At 37.4% G+C, this 18,826-nt stretch overlaps 1 protein-coding gene across 2 annotated transcripts; it reads left to right on the top strand.

Moving 5' to 3' along the window:
• On the top strand, positions 1 to 8,918 carry LOC147331654 (uncharacterized). 2 transcript variants are annotated; one of them, XM_086287845.1, is made up of 4 exons: positions 1 to 391; positions 950 to 993; positions 1,084 to 1,156; positions 6,971 to 8,918. In XM_086287845.1, the coding sequence occupies exon 4, from the start codon at positions 7,780 to 7,782 to the stop codon at positions 8,395 to 8,397; it is 618 nt and encodes a 205-aa protein (XP_086143971.1). In that variant the 5' UTR covers positions 1 to 391; positions 950 to 993; positions 1,084 to 1,156; positions 6,971 to 7,779; the 3' UTR covers positions 8,398 to 8,918. The 2 variants fall into 2 exon arrangements, with proteins under 2 accessions (XP_086143971.1, XP_086143970.1); XM_086287844.1 differs by having other exon boundaries at positions 1 to 993.
• Positions 8,919 to 18,826: the final 9,908 nt, after the last annotated feature.

The raw sequence follows: 18,826 nt of genomic DNA, 5'->3' as shown, positions 1-18,826 counted from the left end.
AGATGGCAGCATTGCATGTACAAGGATGTCAGCTACCGTTAAACCCCGAAGAAGAAGAAGAAGCAGCTGTGTCCCAGAATTCATAGCGCGGCCCAGCGCAGTTTCCAACAATGGCGGCAGCTAGTTAGTTTTAATGTTACTCTTATTATTCTTTCTGGGTCACAAAATAAACGTTTAACATATTTTCAGGCGAGAATGTAGCTGTGTAAACCTCAAATATCTGCTCAGTTTATCAGGACACCACATATTTTCAAAAGCGCTCCGACATTTTCGGAGACATCTGTTACCCACTAGCTCGTTAGCGAGCCGGGGGCTAGGCTCACTAGCACCGTGAGAACACCGGACTCCCCGCAAATCGTTTTCAAACCCACCGCCGTCTTTCGCTACTCAGGTTAAATATATATATGAGTCACTTAGATAACTTAAAATGTTACTGTTTGGCTTTTTTTTAGTATTTTATTTGTTCCTGAGTAAATCAGTTTGTCTGAGATTAAAGTTATAGTTTTTACACAGCTGAATAAACGTCAAGCAGACAACTGATTATCAGAAGTGTGAGATGCTCCAGAATATACTCCAGTGTCCTGTTATATTTTAGATAGCAAGGAGTTTATTAAACTTCACCGAAACAATCTGCAAATTTCATTAAAATTTAATAAACTATCATCTTTTCTTTATTTTTAGTTAGCACAGACCTTAAACACTTAAAGCTGTAAGCTAATGATAGTTATATAAGAGCAGATGCTGCTGGTGCAATAAGCTGTAGTTTTACGTCCAACGGATGATGATCTGATTAGTCGACTAATCGCAAAAATAATCGGTGACTAGTCGACTATCAAAATAATCGTTTGTGGCAGCCCTAGAGGACATAAGTAGTAATGGCAGTAACAGTAACTTGTGTATGGAGATTGACTCGCTTACAGAAACTGCAGTTTCTGGTATTTCTTTGCAGGCATCATTTTTCAACTCCAGAAGTTCCCACTTGGCTTGCACTAAGTAAACACAACGTAATAACGTTCCCTTCTGTATTCCTGTTATTATTTGAAAAGGAGAGTTTCTCTGACTGTTTCCTTTCTCTTTATATAGCTACATGTTTCTCCTGCAGAGTGCACCAAATATTGGAGACTTCAAAGAACCCAGGAGCTTTTCCATTCTACAGGTACAAGTAGTTCTTCTTTAGTCTTCTATCCCTGGTTCTCAGGATGAAGGTAAATGTATGCATTTTTCACAAGATACCCCGAGGAACCTGGTTGAATGCCTTCTCCAAGTCAACATTGCACATTCCCAGCTCAGGCTCCTTCCCCACCAGTGAGGTTAAATTCTGTGTACTACAAGCTTGTTTTGCAAACTGGATCAGGACCTGCACCTCTGAGTGCCACCCAATCCACTAAGCACTTAACCCCTTACGGCCACTTCTGTGGGTGGTGGACTCACAGGAAGACGTTCCCATGTCGTGTTTTTGGCCCACCAGATGCTCGCCCTAGAGACTCTATCAGGAGGTTAGTGTAAATCGACTGCAGTCTTGCCCTTCACCTGGGATCAATCTGCCATGGAACAACATAGCTCCTGGGATCACTGGGAGACACAAACTCCTCCACTGCAATAAGATGGCAATTCATAGAAAGCTATGTGTTAAAATGTTGTCTACAGGAGAACTGAAAGCTTGGAGCAGACAGTACAAATAAGTTATAGTATAAATAAAAGGACTGTGAGCACTGAAATGTGCATGTTACGCTGGGCAAAAATGAACACTAACGTGCGTTACAATTTCTCTTGAATTAACTTGCCTTCCAGCTCTCATGTCCTATGAAGCATTTTTGTCGTTCTTAGCCCATAATCCAGTCTGAAAGAGCAGGACTGGAGTTAAAAGAGCTTGCTGATTTTAGGGTGAGGCTGCTCTCTTGGCTCTTGTACCAGTAACTCAGACCATGGTGAATCCTGGATGGGTTGCCAGTCTGTCACAGGGTTAACACAGAGAAACAGAATGACTGGCAAGCTATCAAGGACGCACCCTCCCTCCCTATGGCAGCCGGAATAGGCTCCACCCACCCTTCACCCACCTCGAACCTGAATTGAATAAGTGGAAGAGAGCGGAAGGACAAATAATATAAAGAGCCTGTTCATCTTTATATCACAGTTCTTCTGTTGAGTATAAGAAAAATGGAAACAGCCATATAATGACTGTAGTTCCATCAGAAAACGACAACTGGTGGCTGCAAAAAGTATTTGTAAAAGTCCTGACGTTTAAAATTTGGCTAAACTTATACAATTACCACATCTAGTGGCAAAACAATGAAGGTGCAGCTTTTAGTATTTGTTTTGAAGAAGAAGAACAACTACTACTATTATTAAAATGAACATTTTAACAAACATTTAAAGCCTTTTAGAGGAAACATCTTGTCACAGGATAAACATCTAGAAACATATTAAAATCTAAAATTAAAAATAGCAATACAAAACAGTGATGGGGTAAGCATGAAAACAAACAAAAAAGTAAAAAAGAAACCCCCCCAAAACAAATCCCCACAGTCATATAAAAAGAAAACCAAAAGGAGGAGGTCTTCCTTAAAATATCATTGACTGTTGGACTAGGAAACAAATTAGTCTCAGACAGGCTAAGAAGAGTAAAAATTGAAAAAATGTAAAGAAAAAAAATGTAGCAATAGGAAGAATATAAATATATATGAAGTTTGGACAGACATAATTTCATTACACATTTCATTTAATTTCTCCCCATGTCCTTTAAAAAATATGTATTTAATTTTAATTATACTGAAAGATAATGTTCGTCATGTTTTATGACTGCAGTGCCAGTACTAACAACCAGATGTCGGCATTGTGAGGCTTCGCGTAAATGATCTCCAGCGTGAAAGCGAAACTTTTTGTTAGATATCACAAGCCGCAGTGATCCTTATTAACATTACAAATATACAACAGCTGTTTACTCTTTGTGTGTTTGAATGTAGAAGTGAAAAACTGTAGTGACACATAAGTGAATGCGTGGGAAGCTCTGCTCTGAGGTAATAAAGTCAAGGAGAATGCTGAACACTAAATAACTGCAGGAACTGTTGAACACCACAGACTGCTGGTGTGTAAGAGCACTAGAGCATCAGCAGGGGATTTCAACACCATAAAAGAACCCAAATGAAGTAATATAATACCTCTCTAAATGGTGTGGAAATACATAAATATAATGTCATTTGGTGAACACAATATGATATAATTTTAAATATGCAACCTGGCTACATGAGAAAGATTTATTTCTATTCTGAATGTATTTATTTATTTATTTATTTTAATCTTCCGTCTGAAACATCGACCTTTCACTATTTTCTGTATTTTCTGTTACCAACTCATTCTATGCCAGAAAACCTACATCTCTAAATAAATTGCCTAAATTATTTGTTTTTCTGTTATTAATTTACCATTATGTTATGCAATTACTGCACACACCTTTTCATTAGAATATATTTAAAAACAAGTATTTTAATTTTATAATTCATGATATTCATTTGAATATGAATGTTATTTTAATTATTAAAATAATGCTATTTTTAATATTTCAGGGTTACTTGTAATGAATATAAATATATATAAATAATATAAAAATATACAAATAAGATGCACACACACACACACACACACACACACACACGCACCTTTTACATGTGCTTGTACACATTATAATATAACAATATTCAAGAGCAACTGACGCAAGTATGTCTTCAGTTCTTTTAAATTCATTTTTTTGCTGTACAAATATACAAAAATTAGAAGACGGACACATTTATTATTATTATTATTATTATTGACAATGTTATGAAAGCAAAAACAGTAATTATAATTGTAATTATGTTTAAAAAATAAAATTGTATTCAACATTCTTGTGCACCACTCCAAACCTAATAAAAGGGACTAGTTTCCGTTAAATATTATTTTCAAGCAGCAGAGGGCGCAGTGCTGCAGTCCAGGATTTCAGGTCAAGGGACTGTAGGCAGATTTGTCTGATAAAATAAGATTAGATTTTCTGTTTCTGTCAATTAAAAAACAAAACAAAAAAGACCTTTCACCTACCTTCTTGGTGTGAGAAGTAGTCAACTAATGAGTTACCTGTCTGTGTTCTGCCTCCTGCATGCTCTTGCTTCACATGAGAAAGAGCAAACTTGGGACAGTATCCTAGTCTGAATATCCTGACAGAGGTTGGAGTTGAAGAATGAAAACAGCTTAATGGACTTGCTTTTCTACTGTACATGAGCACTCAAAGCTCTTTATACAACTGGATAAGAATAGATACTGTGTATACTCCCCACATAGAGCCTATTTAATAGGATAAAAAAAGTAATACCAAGAATTAATAATTTAATAACAGTAAAATTAGACATAGGATTGACCTTCACCGGCCTACATCATAAACCCAAGTTTCATGGAAACCAAAACTTCACTGCTGCTTTTCTTCAAATCTACCGCTTGGAATTCTTACACACACACACACACACACACACACACACACGCACACACACACGCACGCACACACACACACACACACACACACACACACACACACACACACACACGCACGCGCGCGCACACACACGCACGCACACACTCAGCTGAACATATGCACCATCTAAAGAAATGATCAATATTAATGGTGAGTTAAACATCTAAACATCAGCTGCACCATCAGTTCACCACAACACTTAACATGCTGTGCGAGCATGAGATAGAGAGAGTTGATACTGACTGGTGCAGTGGTGATATGAAGCAAATCTCAATAATCAACACTGTGAAATTCCTGAACCCCGACCCTGCAGCTGACTGCACATAATTTTTAGATGTAAGGTGGCAGCTGAAGGAACCATTTGTTTATCTATCATTCCTAAGAGACTACAGCATTGAATTGGCTATCATGCAGGTCAACCTGTTATAACCCCTTAGCCACACTCAACCTTTAGAACATAATAAAGGTAAGGCACCACTTTACGAGCACACCGACGCTACTTTTCCCATTAGGAAAAGTTTTTGTTTTATCCTGCATACTGGTCTATGTAAAAAGGCTAAGCAAAAGTGACAATATAAAAGTCAATTCTTAAGGGTGAAAAATAATTCAGATACAAGCAGCCTTTGCTAGTTTAGTTTTTTTAGATAAGCAAACTAAAAGCAGCAATGGCAAAAACCCAAATGAGGAGCACACCAGTGAATACTAGTACTAGTACTGGTGACATGTGGACAAAACACAAAGACCATCTTATAAACAAGAGTAAAAAGATATAAACACAATCAGTGACAAGCACAAGGGTGGAAAACAATTTGGAAAGACAAGGAAAGTAATACTTAAAAAAAAACCAGGAAAAATACTTAAACATTCAAACCTAGCGTTAGTTTCTATGGACAAGAATCCAGGTGGAGGCTGAAATGGGAGTTATCTTTCAACGAGCTTTATTATTGCAGTCGATACATAAATTCTGAAATACATTAATACTTACATCTTTAAAATAAGCAAATATTTAACCAAGACTCAATCTTAAAATATAGCTTCAGTTTTGTACTAAACTGATTTCCTGTCCTTGCACATAATTTTGCGCCTCTGACTTTTTAATCAAAGAATCTGATATTTTGTAATGCTCATAAGTGGAAAAGCTTGATCCATGTATATATAAACGTAACAGTTTTGCTTTTAGGCTTTCTCTGGGGCCTGTGTTTCTAGACCAGTCTTTATTTTTACATTTGTACTTGCAAAATCCAGTAAAAATATTGAATGCAGCTCTTTTGGAATGGCGTAAGCTCTGCAAGAGAAGATTCAGTACATATGCATTTATCAAGCTTTGACAAGTGCAGAGATCAAAGAGGAGAGGAAACACAGGAAATACATGTGAAGATGAAAACACAGCAAGTGATGGGACGATGAGAGATTTTCATCAGTGGCAAGCAGGCAGCTCAGTTTTCCTTCCAACCTTAAAATGACCTGAGAGTGGATGGATGGAGATACAGGAAAAAAACAGATAAGTAGAGAGTAGCTAATGGAATTGTAGAGAGAGAGAAAATGAACATACTCACACACACCGATTCCAATCTAGTGAAGACATTCATTGCTTTCAGAATGGCAGAGAAAAGAAGAAACCAAGTGTGTGTCTGTCTTTCAAATTACCATGACAAAACGCTTGCCACCATGTGTTTAGCTTTAGGAGAAGGTATTTTTGTTTGAGTGTGACTTACTCAAATTCTTGCAGAAAGGGTAGTGAGGTCATTGAAAGGTTTTGGAAAGCAAAAGCTTTTTTTTTGCATGGTGCATGGTAGTTCTAGACATTAAATAAAAAAGAAGTCAAACCAACCAAAGTCACATATATACGACAACAAACCTTCCGAGGTCTAAGTCATCAAAGGTGACGACCCTAACCCTAACACATTAAAACATTGATTATTACAGATATAATTATAATTACTTATTGTCAGCAGATTCCCATCCCATCTCCAGACAGCTGACAAGAACCCAGGTAAACAACAACAGCTGGTTATATGCTAATATTAATAAGATTAAGATGTTAGGCTCAAGCAGTGACTTATACAGAAAGGCAAACAAAGACAATCCCAAGTTTTCTTGCTGATGTACTAAAGGAGTTATTAACAAACTTTTCCCACTCCATCTTCTCTACATAGAAGACTTATACTTCCCCATATTTACAGTTGCTTCCACAAACTGTGGACATTGATGCAGGTGATTTGAATCTGAGCACAGTGCTATAAATAATCTCTGACTGCAATAGGATCTGCCTGTCTGTTATGTTTTCTCCCTCTAAATGTTGAAATATTTTAAAAATAATGAGCCTGGTTAGAATATGTAAGTAAGAAGGAAGTAGTAATATTTGTTAAAATGTAGATTGTAAAAGTAAAAAATTGTGAAAAAATATTTTGTAAATAAGGGTAAATATGTTAAGGCTTTAAATAATAATAATAGCAGATCCTCTACCCTCAGGAGGACAGTGAGGCTGCAACTCTAACTCTGAAAACAGAAGCTGTGAGATGGACCTTTAAAAAGGTAAATCCTCACAAAGCTCCAGGACCAGACGGCATCCCAGGCCGGCTACTCAGAGTGTGTGCAGACGAGCTGGCAGAGGTGTTCACCAACATCTTCAACCTCTCCCTGAGGCAGTCAGTGGTCCCCACGTCCCTCAAAGCATCCACCATCATTCCCGTTCCCAAAAAATCAGTGGTCTACTGTCTGAATGACTACCGTCCTGTTTAACTGACATCCGTCATCATGAAGTGCCTGGAGCGGCTGGTCAAAGGTCGTATCTGCTCCTCCCTCCCTGACACACTGGACCCTCTTCAGTTTGCCTATCGGACAAACAGAGCCACAGAGGATGCCATCGCCCTGGCAACGCACACCACCCTCACTCACCTGGAGAAAGGGAATACATATGCAAGGATGCTCTTCATCGACTACAGCTCGGCATTTAACACCATCATCCCCTCAAAACTTGCCACGAAGCTCGTCAACCTTGGGCTGGGAACACCGATCTGCAGATGGATTCTAAACTTCCTCACAAACAGGCCCCAAGTGGTGAGAGTTGGTAAGCACACCTGGTCCTGTGTTTAGGATCATCACTCATCCTAAACACAGGTACGCCACAGGGTTGTGTGCTTAGCCCCCTCCTATATTCCCTGTTCACACACGACTGTGTTGCTAAACAAGAGTCCAACATCATCATCAAGTTTGCGGATGACACAACCATCATAGGCCTCATCACAGACAACGATGAGACGGCCTATAGAGAGGAGGTGATGGCGCTGTACGAGTGGTGCCTGGAAAATAACCTGACTCTCAACATCAGCAAAACTAGAGAGATGATAGTGGACTACCGGAAACGACCAGTCAGAGAACACCAGCCCATCCACATCAACGGTGTCAAGGTCGAAAGGGTCAGCAGCTTCAAATTCCTTGGAGTCAACATCACTGAGGACTTCTCCTGGACCCTTCACACAGACACTGCTATCAGGAAAGCTCGCCAGCGGCTTTACTTCCTGAGGAGGCTGAGGAAGTTTAGCATGAATGCCAACATCACCTCAAATTTTTACAGATGTGCAATTGAGAGCTTGCTGACGAGCTGCATCACAGTTTGGTACGGACGCTGCTCTGCCAGCAGCCGTAAATCACTACAGAGGGTGGTGAAGGCAGCAGAGCACATCACTGGCACGAGGCTTCCTGCCATTCAGGACATTTATCTCCAGCAATGCCTCCGTAAAGCACACAGCATCATCAAGGACCACAGCCACCCAGCACATCAGCTCTTCTCCTTGTTACCATCTGGCAGACGTTACAGTAGCCTGTCTGCTTGGACTACAAGACTTAAAAACAGTTTTTACCACCAAGCCATAGAACACCTCAACCACAACACTTAAACACACACAACACAGCACTCAGAAGCTACCCTGCAGCTTCACAAGTACTCTGTTTAATCTGCACTGGTCACTCCACTTTATTGTCATTGATATTTATATTTAAAAAAGTGCAATACTGTAATTTTCTGCTGCTCATTCCTGTGCAATATCCCATCTGCCCTCCCGTCATATTTCTTTTCAAGATTTTCTTATTTAATCACTAGTGTACATATATTTATATTTATAGATACATATATATTTAGTCATCTTTTCTCTTTTACCATGTCTCTCTAATATTTGGCTCCTTACTATTTTTCTATTTTCTTTAATATTTTCTTTTCTTTTATTATATTTTCTCCTACTGTATCATGCTGCTGAGTGACTGCTGCTCGTCAAACACATTTCATTGCAATGTTGACCCTGTGCTAACTTGCATATGACAAATAAAACTGAAAACTGCAAACTGCAAACTAACAGTTATTCAACAGCAGACAAATTAGTGTTTTCGCTCTGCCCCAATCACACTGTCTTCCTTTCTTTATTGTCAGATCATCTGTAATATTCAGTGATTTCAGTCTGTTCAGTTCTCCCTGTTTTGTTCAGCTTTGTGAGTGTGTGTTTTGGAGACTTTTGGACTTTTTCAAGGACTCCGTATTCCACCAGAATAAAGTCTGATCTTTTGTTTATCCAGGTTGCTACAAAAGTCTGCATTGGGTCCCACCACAGGGTCTGTGTCACTCCTGTTGGCCTCTGACCAAGCCTCTTGTGTTGTCCTGCCACCTTTGCTGATGCCAAACACTATAGACAAGTTATTAATTAATATTAATTACAATGAATGCCACAACCGCTTTCAGTCAAACACAGTGCATTACTGTGAACTTCCCCATATTTACAGTTGCTTCCACAAACTGTGGACATTGATGCAGGTGATTTGAATCTGAGCACAGTGCTATGAATAATCTCTGACTGCAATAGGATTTGCCTGTCTGTTATGTTTTCTCCCTCTAAATGTTGAAATATTTTCAAAGTAATGAGCCTGCTTAGAATATGTAAGTAAGAAGGAAGTAGTAATATTTGTTAAAATGTAGATCGTAAAAGTAAAAAATTGTGAAAAAATATTTTGTAAATAAGGGTAAATATGTTAAGGCTTTAAATAACAGTTATTCAACAGCAGACAAATTAGTTTTGTCTATCTAAAGCAGTCCTGGGAACATCTTCACTGGAAGTCCTTAGTTTAGCTTGTTTCTTGTGGTTGTAATTTTCAATTTTGGTGACTGATGTCAGCCTACCAACTACATACGTCCCTCCACACTACATCCTAACTGTCATCATATCCTGCCAACCTACTAATCTCTGCACAGGGAGAGCAGTTAGTTAGTTCTTCACCACTTTACCTTCCTTTACTGAGATGAACCAGACAGAAGAAATACTGTTGACTTCAGTAATGTTGGAATGGAAAACTCTGATTAAAGCTCCTCTAATCAAAATGGGATGATGCCAGCAAAAAAAAAAAAAAAAAACTTTGAAAAATTGGAGTCCTTAAAAGTTTGCAAGTGTTTGCTCTAAGCATCTGTTTTTTCAAAGTCATTTTTTATTAGCCTCAAGTCCCTCAAGTTTTGACAGTTAGGGAATGTAACCATACACATCATACTCATACCACTGTCAATAATGGTGGTTTAGGGGTAATAATTTGGGCTTGTCTTGTAAACAGGACCTGAGCCCTTTGCAGTCACTGAGCTGACTATAAATTCCTCAGTATAGTTGTTGGGGGAAAACTCTGTAAAAGACCCAGGAGAAATAAAGACACAATGAGACAAAGTTACTTTCTTTATCAAACGTGTACACGGGTGAGCTGCTAAGAACAACTCACACCATGCACAGTGGCTTGGTAATTTTTATAGGCACAGAGCACAGAGACAGTGAGAACAGGATAACAAATAATAAACAGATAAAATAAAACAACTCCATATATGGTGCTAGTCTCGTCAGCAGAGAGCTAGGGAAGATAAAACAATCTAAAACAATATGTCCCAGAAACAAGATGTGTTTGCTGGGAAAGTCTAAAAAGATAATTCTAAACTAATCTAACCATAGGGAGAGGGCAGACAAAAGGCATCTTTGTACATTTAAAAGAAGGTAAAGAAACATAGAATCATTTTTCCTGTAACAATAGTAAAATATTTTAGAGTCAATGTGAGGTCATGTAACTGCTAAAACCAGACCAAAAATTGGGTCATGCAACAGGACAATAATGTCAAGTGCACCAGCAAACAACAGAATGGCTGAAAATGTAAAAGCTCAAGATGCTCAATATTTTTTAAATGCCTTGGCAGGCTCCAAACGACACATATGCATAAATAATTCTCACAAACCTCAGTTAACTGAAGAAACTGTAAAGTAGTTAAGGCATAGTGAATTGAATGAAGTGATATCTTGATAGAAGATGCATATGGGCAAAATGGTTGAACGACAGTTAATTAGAAATGTTAAATCTGCTAGTTTCTCAAACCAGAAAAAACTAAGCATGCCTGTTTAGCATGTGGCTAAATTACAAATCATAATTTTATGTCTTCGCTAGTGACCTGGTTAAGAGGTTAATCTCAAAAGAACCTATTTGGTCTGTGGATTGTAAGTGGAGCCACTCTACTGTCTCCTTCTCTTTCTATTATTTACACCTTTCCCTTCACAGTCACTCATTGAGCCGGAGCAACCAGAAGGTGCTCATTTGGTATATCTGCACACTCACAAGCACACATACACACTCCTTAATGCATGGCAGCATGCTGTGTCGCATGTCCCCAGGGTGTATGTGTGTGATGGAGAATAGGAAGAAAGTCATTGCCCTACTGATGAACCCACTATGGTTCTCTTCTCTTCCATCACCTTCCCATGTGTGACATATGCAGTGCAATGATAGCAAGCCTGAAACCGTTCCTGTCCATCTTCATTTCCAAAGCAACAGAACAAACTAAAGGAATTTACAGAATTAATGAATTAAACACCTTGTAGGAAGTGCACATGCACACTCACACACACACACCCCCACGCACCCACACACACCCCCACACCTTGGGGTCATCACTGATGACCTCATAGGTTTAAACCTGGCTAGCAATTAAACACACTACTTATGAGAAGCTAAATGCATGCAAACACAGAGTTACTGAAATACCAACTATAGTTGGTATTTCAGTAACTCTGTGTTTAACAACAGTAACATACTGTTGCTAGTATGTTCAGTGTATAGTTATTAATTATGTAGTTATAGTTATTATTATTATATAGTTATTATATGGTTATTATATAGTTAGTATGTTCAGTCTGGAAAGTGGTTTCTATAGAAACCACTTTTCAGACTTAAACCAACTATTGGATGAGGCTCTATAGAAGTGACACACAGAACCTACAAGCACTTTTGATTTTCTCATTAGCTACATTGGGTAAGATGTTCACTCACTCAAATAACCTACCATGTATGTTAGGACCACAGGAGGAAGCCAGAATCCCATTGGGAAATCCATGCATCTATCTAGGATCTTTCAGTATGTAACCACTGCCAATATGCCACTCAGGGCAATCACACCAGGAAGTTATTTTCAGTTTCATTCATAGTGCTAAATCACAACAACAGTCACATCAAGGCGCTTGATATTGTAAAGTAAAGACCCGACAATAATACAGAGAAACCCGAACAATCAGATGACCCCTTATGAACAAGCACTTTGGCAACAGTGGAAAGGATAAACTCTCTTTTAACAGGAAGAAACCTCCAGCAGAACCAGGCTCAGGGAGGGGCGGCCATCTGCTGCGACCGAGACAGGACAAGAGACAAGCTGTAGTAGAGAGCTAGAGATGAATAATAACAATTGTGGATAGAATACCTTGTATCACAAATATCCACTGTAACCATCAATAATTTGAACAAGAATACAGTTGTGAAATGTGTATTTATTAATTTTTATATACACTTCTGGATGAGAATGAACTTGTTCTCAGTGGAAAAAACAAGCATACTATAAGAGCACAAAAAATTAGGAAGCAGACAAATTCAATTGTGGTGATATAGTTGACCAGACTAATCAGCAGATGAACTTTGTATGGCTTTTATGACTCAATCTGACCTAGATTTGAACCATTGTTGACCTGCGTTACACTACACAATAGAAACCAGTTAGCATATTTCTGTGAACAAACAAGTTCAACTTGCAGGGGTTACTCCACTTTAATACCCCCTTTACTTTAGTGACATTTAATTATTCCTTGTATTATGATAAACAGGAAAATTTCCCAGTCCTTTGAGTGTGGAATTGTGGTACTTTGCTGTTTATAGTACAGATCTTTAATCATGAAGGTCAGAAATTTTACCCACTATGAAGTTTGGAATTAATTATATGAGGAAAAATTGGGGCAAGTGCACATTTGTTTGTGTGTACCCAAATACTCACAGACAACCTTTGTTCAAAATGGTGAGACATAAACCTACATTTAAATTACATTCTGTACCAATAAATGACTCTATAACATATTTTGAAAACAAAAATAATACAAAACCAATCTATAATGCTTCAAATTATTAACATAGAAAATGAACTATTTAAGATCAGTGAAAGAAGAAAAAACAGAGATGGAAACAAACAAAGATGAGAGCAAAATGCTGGCAATATTTTTTGACAGTTTAACTACTCATAGGAAGCATACAACAATGTAAATTTTATTTAACAAGACTATCACCAACTAAAAATATCTACCAAAAGTAAAGTGGATTCATCTGATAAAATGTGATATAAACAAGATTGTTTAGCACGGTGCTTTTAGCTGAATCTCATTAGAGAAATGGGTATTTGATTAAATATGAAAATGTAAATGCATGTTTTTAACACTCGGGACTACAAACTTTCCACAGTTTTAACCATAACATATATGTTATCACTATGGTATCAGTTTTCATCATGTCAGTTCATACTCCAAATGTCATTACATATCAATAAAATTTTTAAAGCAGTGCTTTTTCTCTCTTTAAAAAAAACAACAACAAAAAAACAAAACAAAAAAGCAAACAAACAGAAACACACAACCATCTCACATGATAGAAAGAAAAAGGACAATTTTTGTTTTTACATGCACACTTCACTTATATGTCTATGTACATAAAAATGCAACCTTTTGAACTCAGTTTGACCCCATTTAGAAGCCATTCAGACCCTCCCAATGTTCAAAGCTTGAAATTTATGAGGCTATAATTGCAGCAAAACCATTTGTCCGTGCGTGTGCGTGTGTGTCTCAATCATGTATTTGTCACGGTACTGTGTCTGTGACCCAGTATGTATAATTCTGTTTAAGTTATATTCTTGGATTTGTTGGATATCTTTATTGTTGTCTGTTCGTGTTATATTTATAGTTCTTTAGTTTTCTGTCACTGTGCCTTCCCCGTGTTCCACGTTTAGTTACTCTTGTCTCTGTGTTTCGTATTCCCTCTCTTTATAGTCAGTCATGTCTCCATGTCACAGTGCCAAGTCTGCATCTTTGTGAATGTCTCATGTTTCTTCTTTTATTTTGATAGTCCCTCCCCTAGTGTTCAGTGTGTTTAGTTTTACTTCCTCCCTGTCTCATTGTGTTTGAGTAATTCCAGCTGTCCCTTGTTATCCTTTGTGTATTTAATCCTCTGTCTTTCTTTGCCTGTCGTTGGATCATCTGCGTATCTCCACTTGTGGTTCCGTGGTCCAGGTTTCCATCTTCTAGGTTTCATGTTTCAGGTATTCAGGTCTTTAGTTTCTTTGTACTTGTTTTTTAGTTGCTTCCCAGTTTAGGTTTGGTTAGTTTAATCTTTATTGCTTTCTGCTTTTGTTTATATTTTTCTCTGCTGCAAATAAAGCCACGCTTTCAGTTAATTCCTTCTTCAGTGCATTGATCTGTAAATGTATGCCACCATGTGTGTGGAGAGTTGTCTGTAAGTCAAGGGTTCATTAACTATGAGCTCACACTCACAGGTTCATACTGTCCTTTAAGCTCAGTACATGCCACCAGTAATTATGCTTGAAGTACTCAGGCCTATAAGAACTATAGCTATAAGTACCTTATATTAAAGCTTTGTAATAAACAAACAAACAAACACCCCCCCCCCCCGCCGAAAATAAAAATCCAAACAAAATGTTATGTGAAACTGGGAATAGTTCATGATTCACCTAGCAGCACCCACTACCAGAAAGGAGCTAGCTGAAGTAGTTAGCTACAAAAAACAAACAAACAAACAAAACCAAACAAAAAAACCCCTCACTATATAGGAGCTACTGGAGAATTTGATATCTAACTAATCCCGGATATTAAAGGTAATTTGGATTAGCATTGAGCCTGCACATCTCTGGATCCCCATATAGTGTCCTTCATAAACTGTATCCTACCATGCAAAAAGAAAAATGTATGCTCACATAAGTGAAAGAAAGATGTACCCTTTCGCCATCTTACAATGCTGTGATTGCAGCCATTCCCAAAATTTCTGTGAATGGTACTCATGACCATTGATCAGTGGTCTCTGATCAGTGGTTGTTGATCAGTGGTCATGAGAATTTGCATAATTATGATGAAGGAACTGACCTCCCAGCCCATTGTTCCTTCAGTGGGCTGGTTTCAGTCATTATAAAAATGTATTGTTTATAAGGTTGGTGAAACCTGCAGTCAGCTGAGACTAAAGAAGTCACTTGGATGAGTGATGAAATGTTTCTTCCACTGAAAACGTTCAGGTGAATAGAATTAACTTTTGAAGAAGTTAAAGAAATGTTTAGGGGAAAATTATGAAAACTTTATTTCCACAGAGCCATTATGACATTATATGACTCTATATAATCAAAGGTAATGCCACAAACATCATACCATCATTGTATATATTCAGATGGAAATTTAAAACGTATTTCAGAGTGGATTCAAAGCATTGTACTGTTTTTTTGTTTTTTAGCAAAAATCACACATGCAAAAAGACTTTTCAGCCATTATTATCTATGCATGCTTACACATTTATTTACACAGTCACAAATCTGATCAGAAACTTTGGCTACACATTTGCAGATTCCTCTACAAATTCACAAATCTCTGTATAGATTCACAAATCTATTGACCAATTTTCACAACAACCCTCCACTCAGGCTGAAATACACATATGCAGATTGAGATATACACACAGAATCCCAATAATAGCCTCCTTAAAATTCAGCTTTATTTCTGCTATTACTGAGTAACCAAACATTTGCTTTTATTTACATTTTTGTTTTTCAACAGTGAACCAAAAGATGAAATTTGATTTAGTTTACTTTCAATTATACACACACACACACACACACACACACACACACACACACACACACACACACACACACACACACACACACACACACAAGTTTCCATAGTTATAGAGACCAATACAATAATTGGGCCTAAGATATTCTATATAACAGAAGGGATACAGAAAGTGTTTTTATATAAATTCACTTTCATTAAGTAGAATTGTGATATTTCAGCAGTGTTTTATTTTGGCAGCTTTAAAACTCTTGCAGCAGAAACTGAAAACTTGCAGTCTGCAGATGCACACATAAATGTGGAAAAAAGGACACAAAAAAAAAAACTATTTTTGCAGCTATTTAAGATTAAAAGTATGGTTTGTAAGGTTAGGCATCAGAAGAGTACATCTGATATTTATTTATTTTTTCTTCTGTGATGCTTAAAATTATATTTTTATCAGCAGTTGGGTAAAAACTAAAACAGGCTTAAAATGAGTGAATGGCTTACTTGCAAAGTGGCCAAAAACAGAGCTCCAAATGACGGCTAATGTTCCTGACAAAATTACTAATTGATATTCACTGGAAGCTAGTGACTAGCTGTGATAGACTTCGGAAATGCAAACTTTATTTACACAAAAAAAATGAGATCAATGAGATGGGACTTTTTGGCCGACATCATCTTCATCTTTAAATGTTTCTCCTATTTATACAGTGACAGTCAGAAGAAGTTTTACTGTATTTGGTAGATACAGTAGTAGTGCTCTTTAACAGTATTTTATCTTATTAAAGTGTTAGGCTTAATGTGATGGAAATAAATTGCCAGTGCCTAAAGTAGTTGTAACAAGAGCAGCAGCTGATCAACAGTACCTGCCCACTGCCCACTCTCTGAACCTGTTTTGTGTAGGAAAGCTGACCCCAGGCTGAACTAGTTGGTAGGGGGTAGGAGCAAAGGTCAGGGTTGAATGCCAGGTCCCTCTATGCCTCTGCAGAGGCATAGAGTTGAAGGCCAGGTCACTGTTGAGTATTCATTATATGTGTGGGCAGAGCCTCCTGCTGGACAAAAATGACTGCAACATTCTTTACTTCTGTTAGTCTGTAATCATATCTGGTTATAATGTTTATTATTATCTTTATTGAGCAAAATATTGCTTAGAATTTGATTCAAAAGAACAAGTGATTTTAGTATATTCTAAATCTCCAAATATATGCTTACAAATATTTTTACTGTTACTACCTGACGACTATATCATTAAATATATTGTTAAAAAAAATTATCTTTGCAATCAGGATGGGATTTGTTGGGAGGAACAAGGAAAAAAGAAAAGACCCCCATGGCTGCATAGTAAAATTATTGGTAATGCTGTTTACCAGGTGGTAATTTGTTTTACCACCTGGTTGTATTTGTAATTACAACAAACAATTTTTGGAAATAAGAAAGAAATACAATTAAAAATATATATCAATCAATAGAATTATACAGATAAATAAATAAATAAATACATTAAAAACACTAGAATTGTGGCTTATTCCAGGATTTACTGTTCTTTCATTGGTTATATGTAGAAACTCAATATGGGTAATTTTTGTTTTAGAGCAACTGATTTTAATATCAACATCAGCAGGCTGACTGTAGAACTGGTATGTGCTTGTTGATTAACACCAAGTGTATTTAATACAAATATACTTTGAGCTTTTAAGACCTCCATATCAGCAGTGGAATATTTGTTTTCTTGAAAAACCTGAATAAATTGCACAATTAAATTTAAAAAAGAAGAAATGTTCCAAATTTTCTAGCAAAAATTTATGGTTCAGGCTTCACAGGGTTAAGGAAAATTGTAATGGGATGTAAAAAAATACAATACCACTGGGTGTTAGATAGGTCTGGGTTTGATCTGTTAAATAAAGGTAATTTAAAAATGTAAAACTTTTTTCGTTATGTACATTTACTTATTTATTTTTCAAGTTAAAGTTTTGCAATTATAGACGCTGCCCATAAAAATCCCAAATTTTACTTTAGTTAATCTGGACTAGTTTCAGACTGGAAGTCATTTTGTTGAGCAGCAGTCATTTCTTTAGTTATTTACAGCATGTCTTTGCTGTTTTGAGTTTCTGCTTTGAAGTTAAGACCATCCATCCATCCTGTTTTTGACTCCTCTGTGTAACTTATCCAGCGTGTTCTTGGTCTGGGGTGTCCATCCATTGGGCCATGTCTGGAACACCTCACGTCCAGGTCCCAGTTCTACAAATCTTTTAACATTTTATTTTGGTACAATCATTAGAGTTAATGAGCTCAGCCATCATCCATCCATTTGTCCGGCTGGTTTTATATGAATTAACACTTGTTAGACTTTTTTGTTTAAGGTTTCATATTGTGATAATAGTATATTTTAATATTGTGTGTGTGCATACATTTAATCCAGTCTTGGTATTTGACCATTTACTGACCTTGCTGATGTTTGACTGCTGAGAAACTCTTGTCTCTGTTACCTTGGTAACATAGTGACCCCAGACTGACCCTTGGACTGGTCACTGTAGCTGCTGTTACTTTTCTCAGGGCCAGAAGAGAGAGAGAGAGTGTGTGTGCGCGTGTGTGTCAGATGTCCACCGGTAACTACCATTTTGCTGGTCAATGTGTGTATGTGAGGGAACAGATAAGGAAACAAGTACCACTGATGCAGTAAAAGCTTGAATACACTGAGATTAAATCAGTGCCTTCAAATACAGATTATTTGTCATTTCCACCTATTTGTTGTTGCCAAGATGTCTGCTCTGTTAAGCGGAGTAGAAGTATCCATAGGCTCACTCTATAGGATCAAGAGACTTAAATTCAATCTCTAAAGCAACAGCACAACCACAGCAGGAGCCATTTAACTTTTTCAGTATATGAATGTTAAGGAAACAGGCAGCTTGCTTCAAGATAAAAAGACTGATCCTATTTCGTTGTCTTTGTGGAAGCATGTCTTGATATAAAAAGTGGAACTGTAGGATGTGGAAGTGTGGGAAGTGTGGGAGCAAAATGAACAGAGAAGGTCAAACAGAGATAGTGAGACAAACGGGAAGTCAGCAGGTCAGAGGTCAGAGAAGAGCCTCTTTATGTGTATATATGTTAAGGAGGAGTGTGGCCTGGCACCTTTGCCCTCTGGACTTCTCTCTCTAATAGAGAGAGTGACTAAATACACATT

The sequence above is a fragment of the Aulonocara sp. 'chitande type north' Nkhata Bay genome, linkage group LG4 (assembly GCF_057382095.1).
Source record: "Aulonocara sp. 'chitande type north' Nkhata Bay isolate Kocher_YH1m ecotype deep benthic linkage group LG4, A_spYH_male_GT1.1, whole genome shotgun sequence".
NCBI classification, from domain to species: domain Eukaryota; kingdom Metazoa; phylum Chordata; class Actinopteri; order Cichliformes; family Cichlidae; genus Aulonocara; species Aulonocara sp. 'chitande type north' Nkhata Bay.
This window is presented reverse-complemented; position numbering and strand designations above follow the sequence as displayed.

Coding starts and splice junctions, on each gene's coding strand:
- LOC147331654 (XM_086287845.1), top strand. CDS start 7,780: ATGGCGCTGTACGAGTGGTGCCTGGAAAATAACCTGACTCTCAACATC.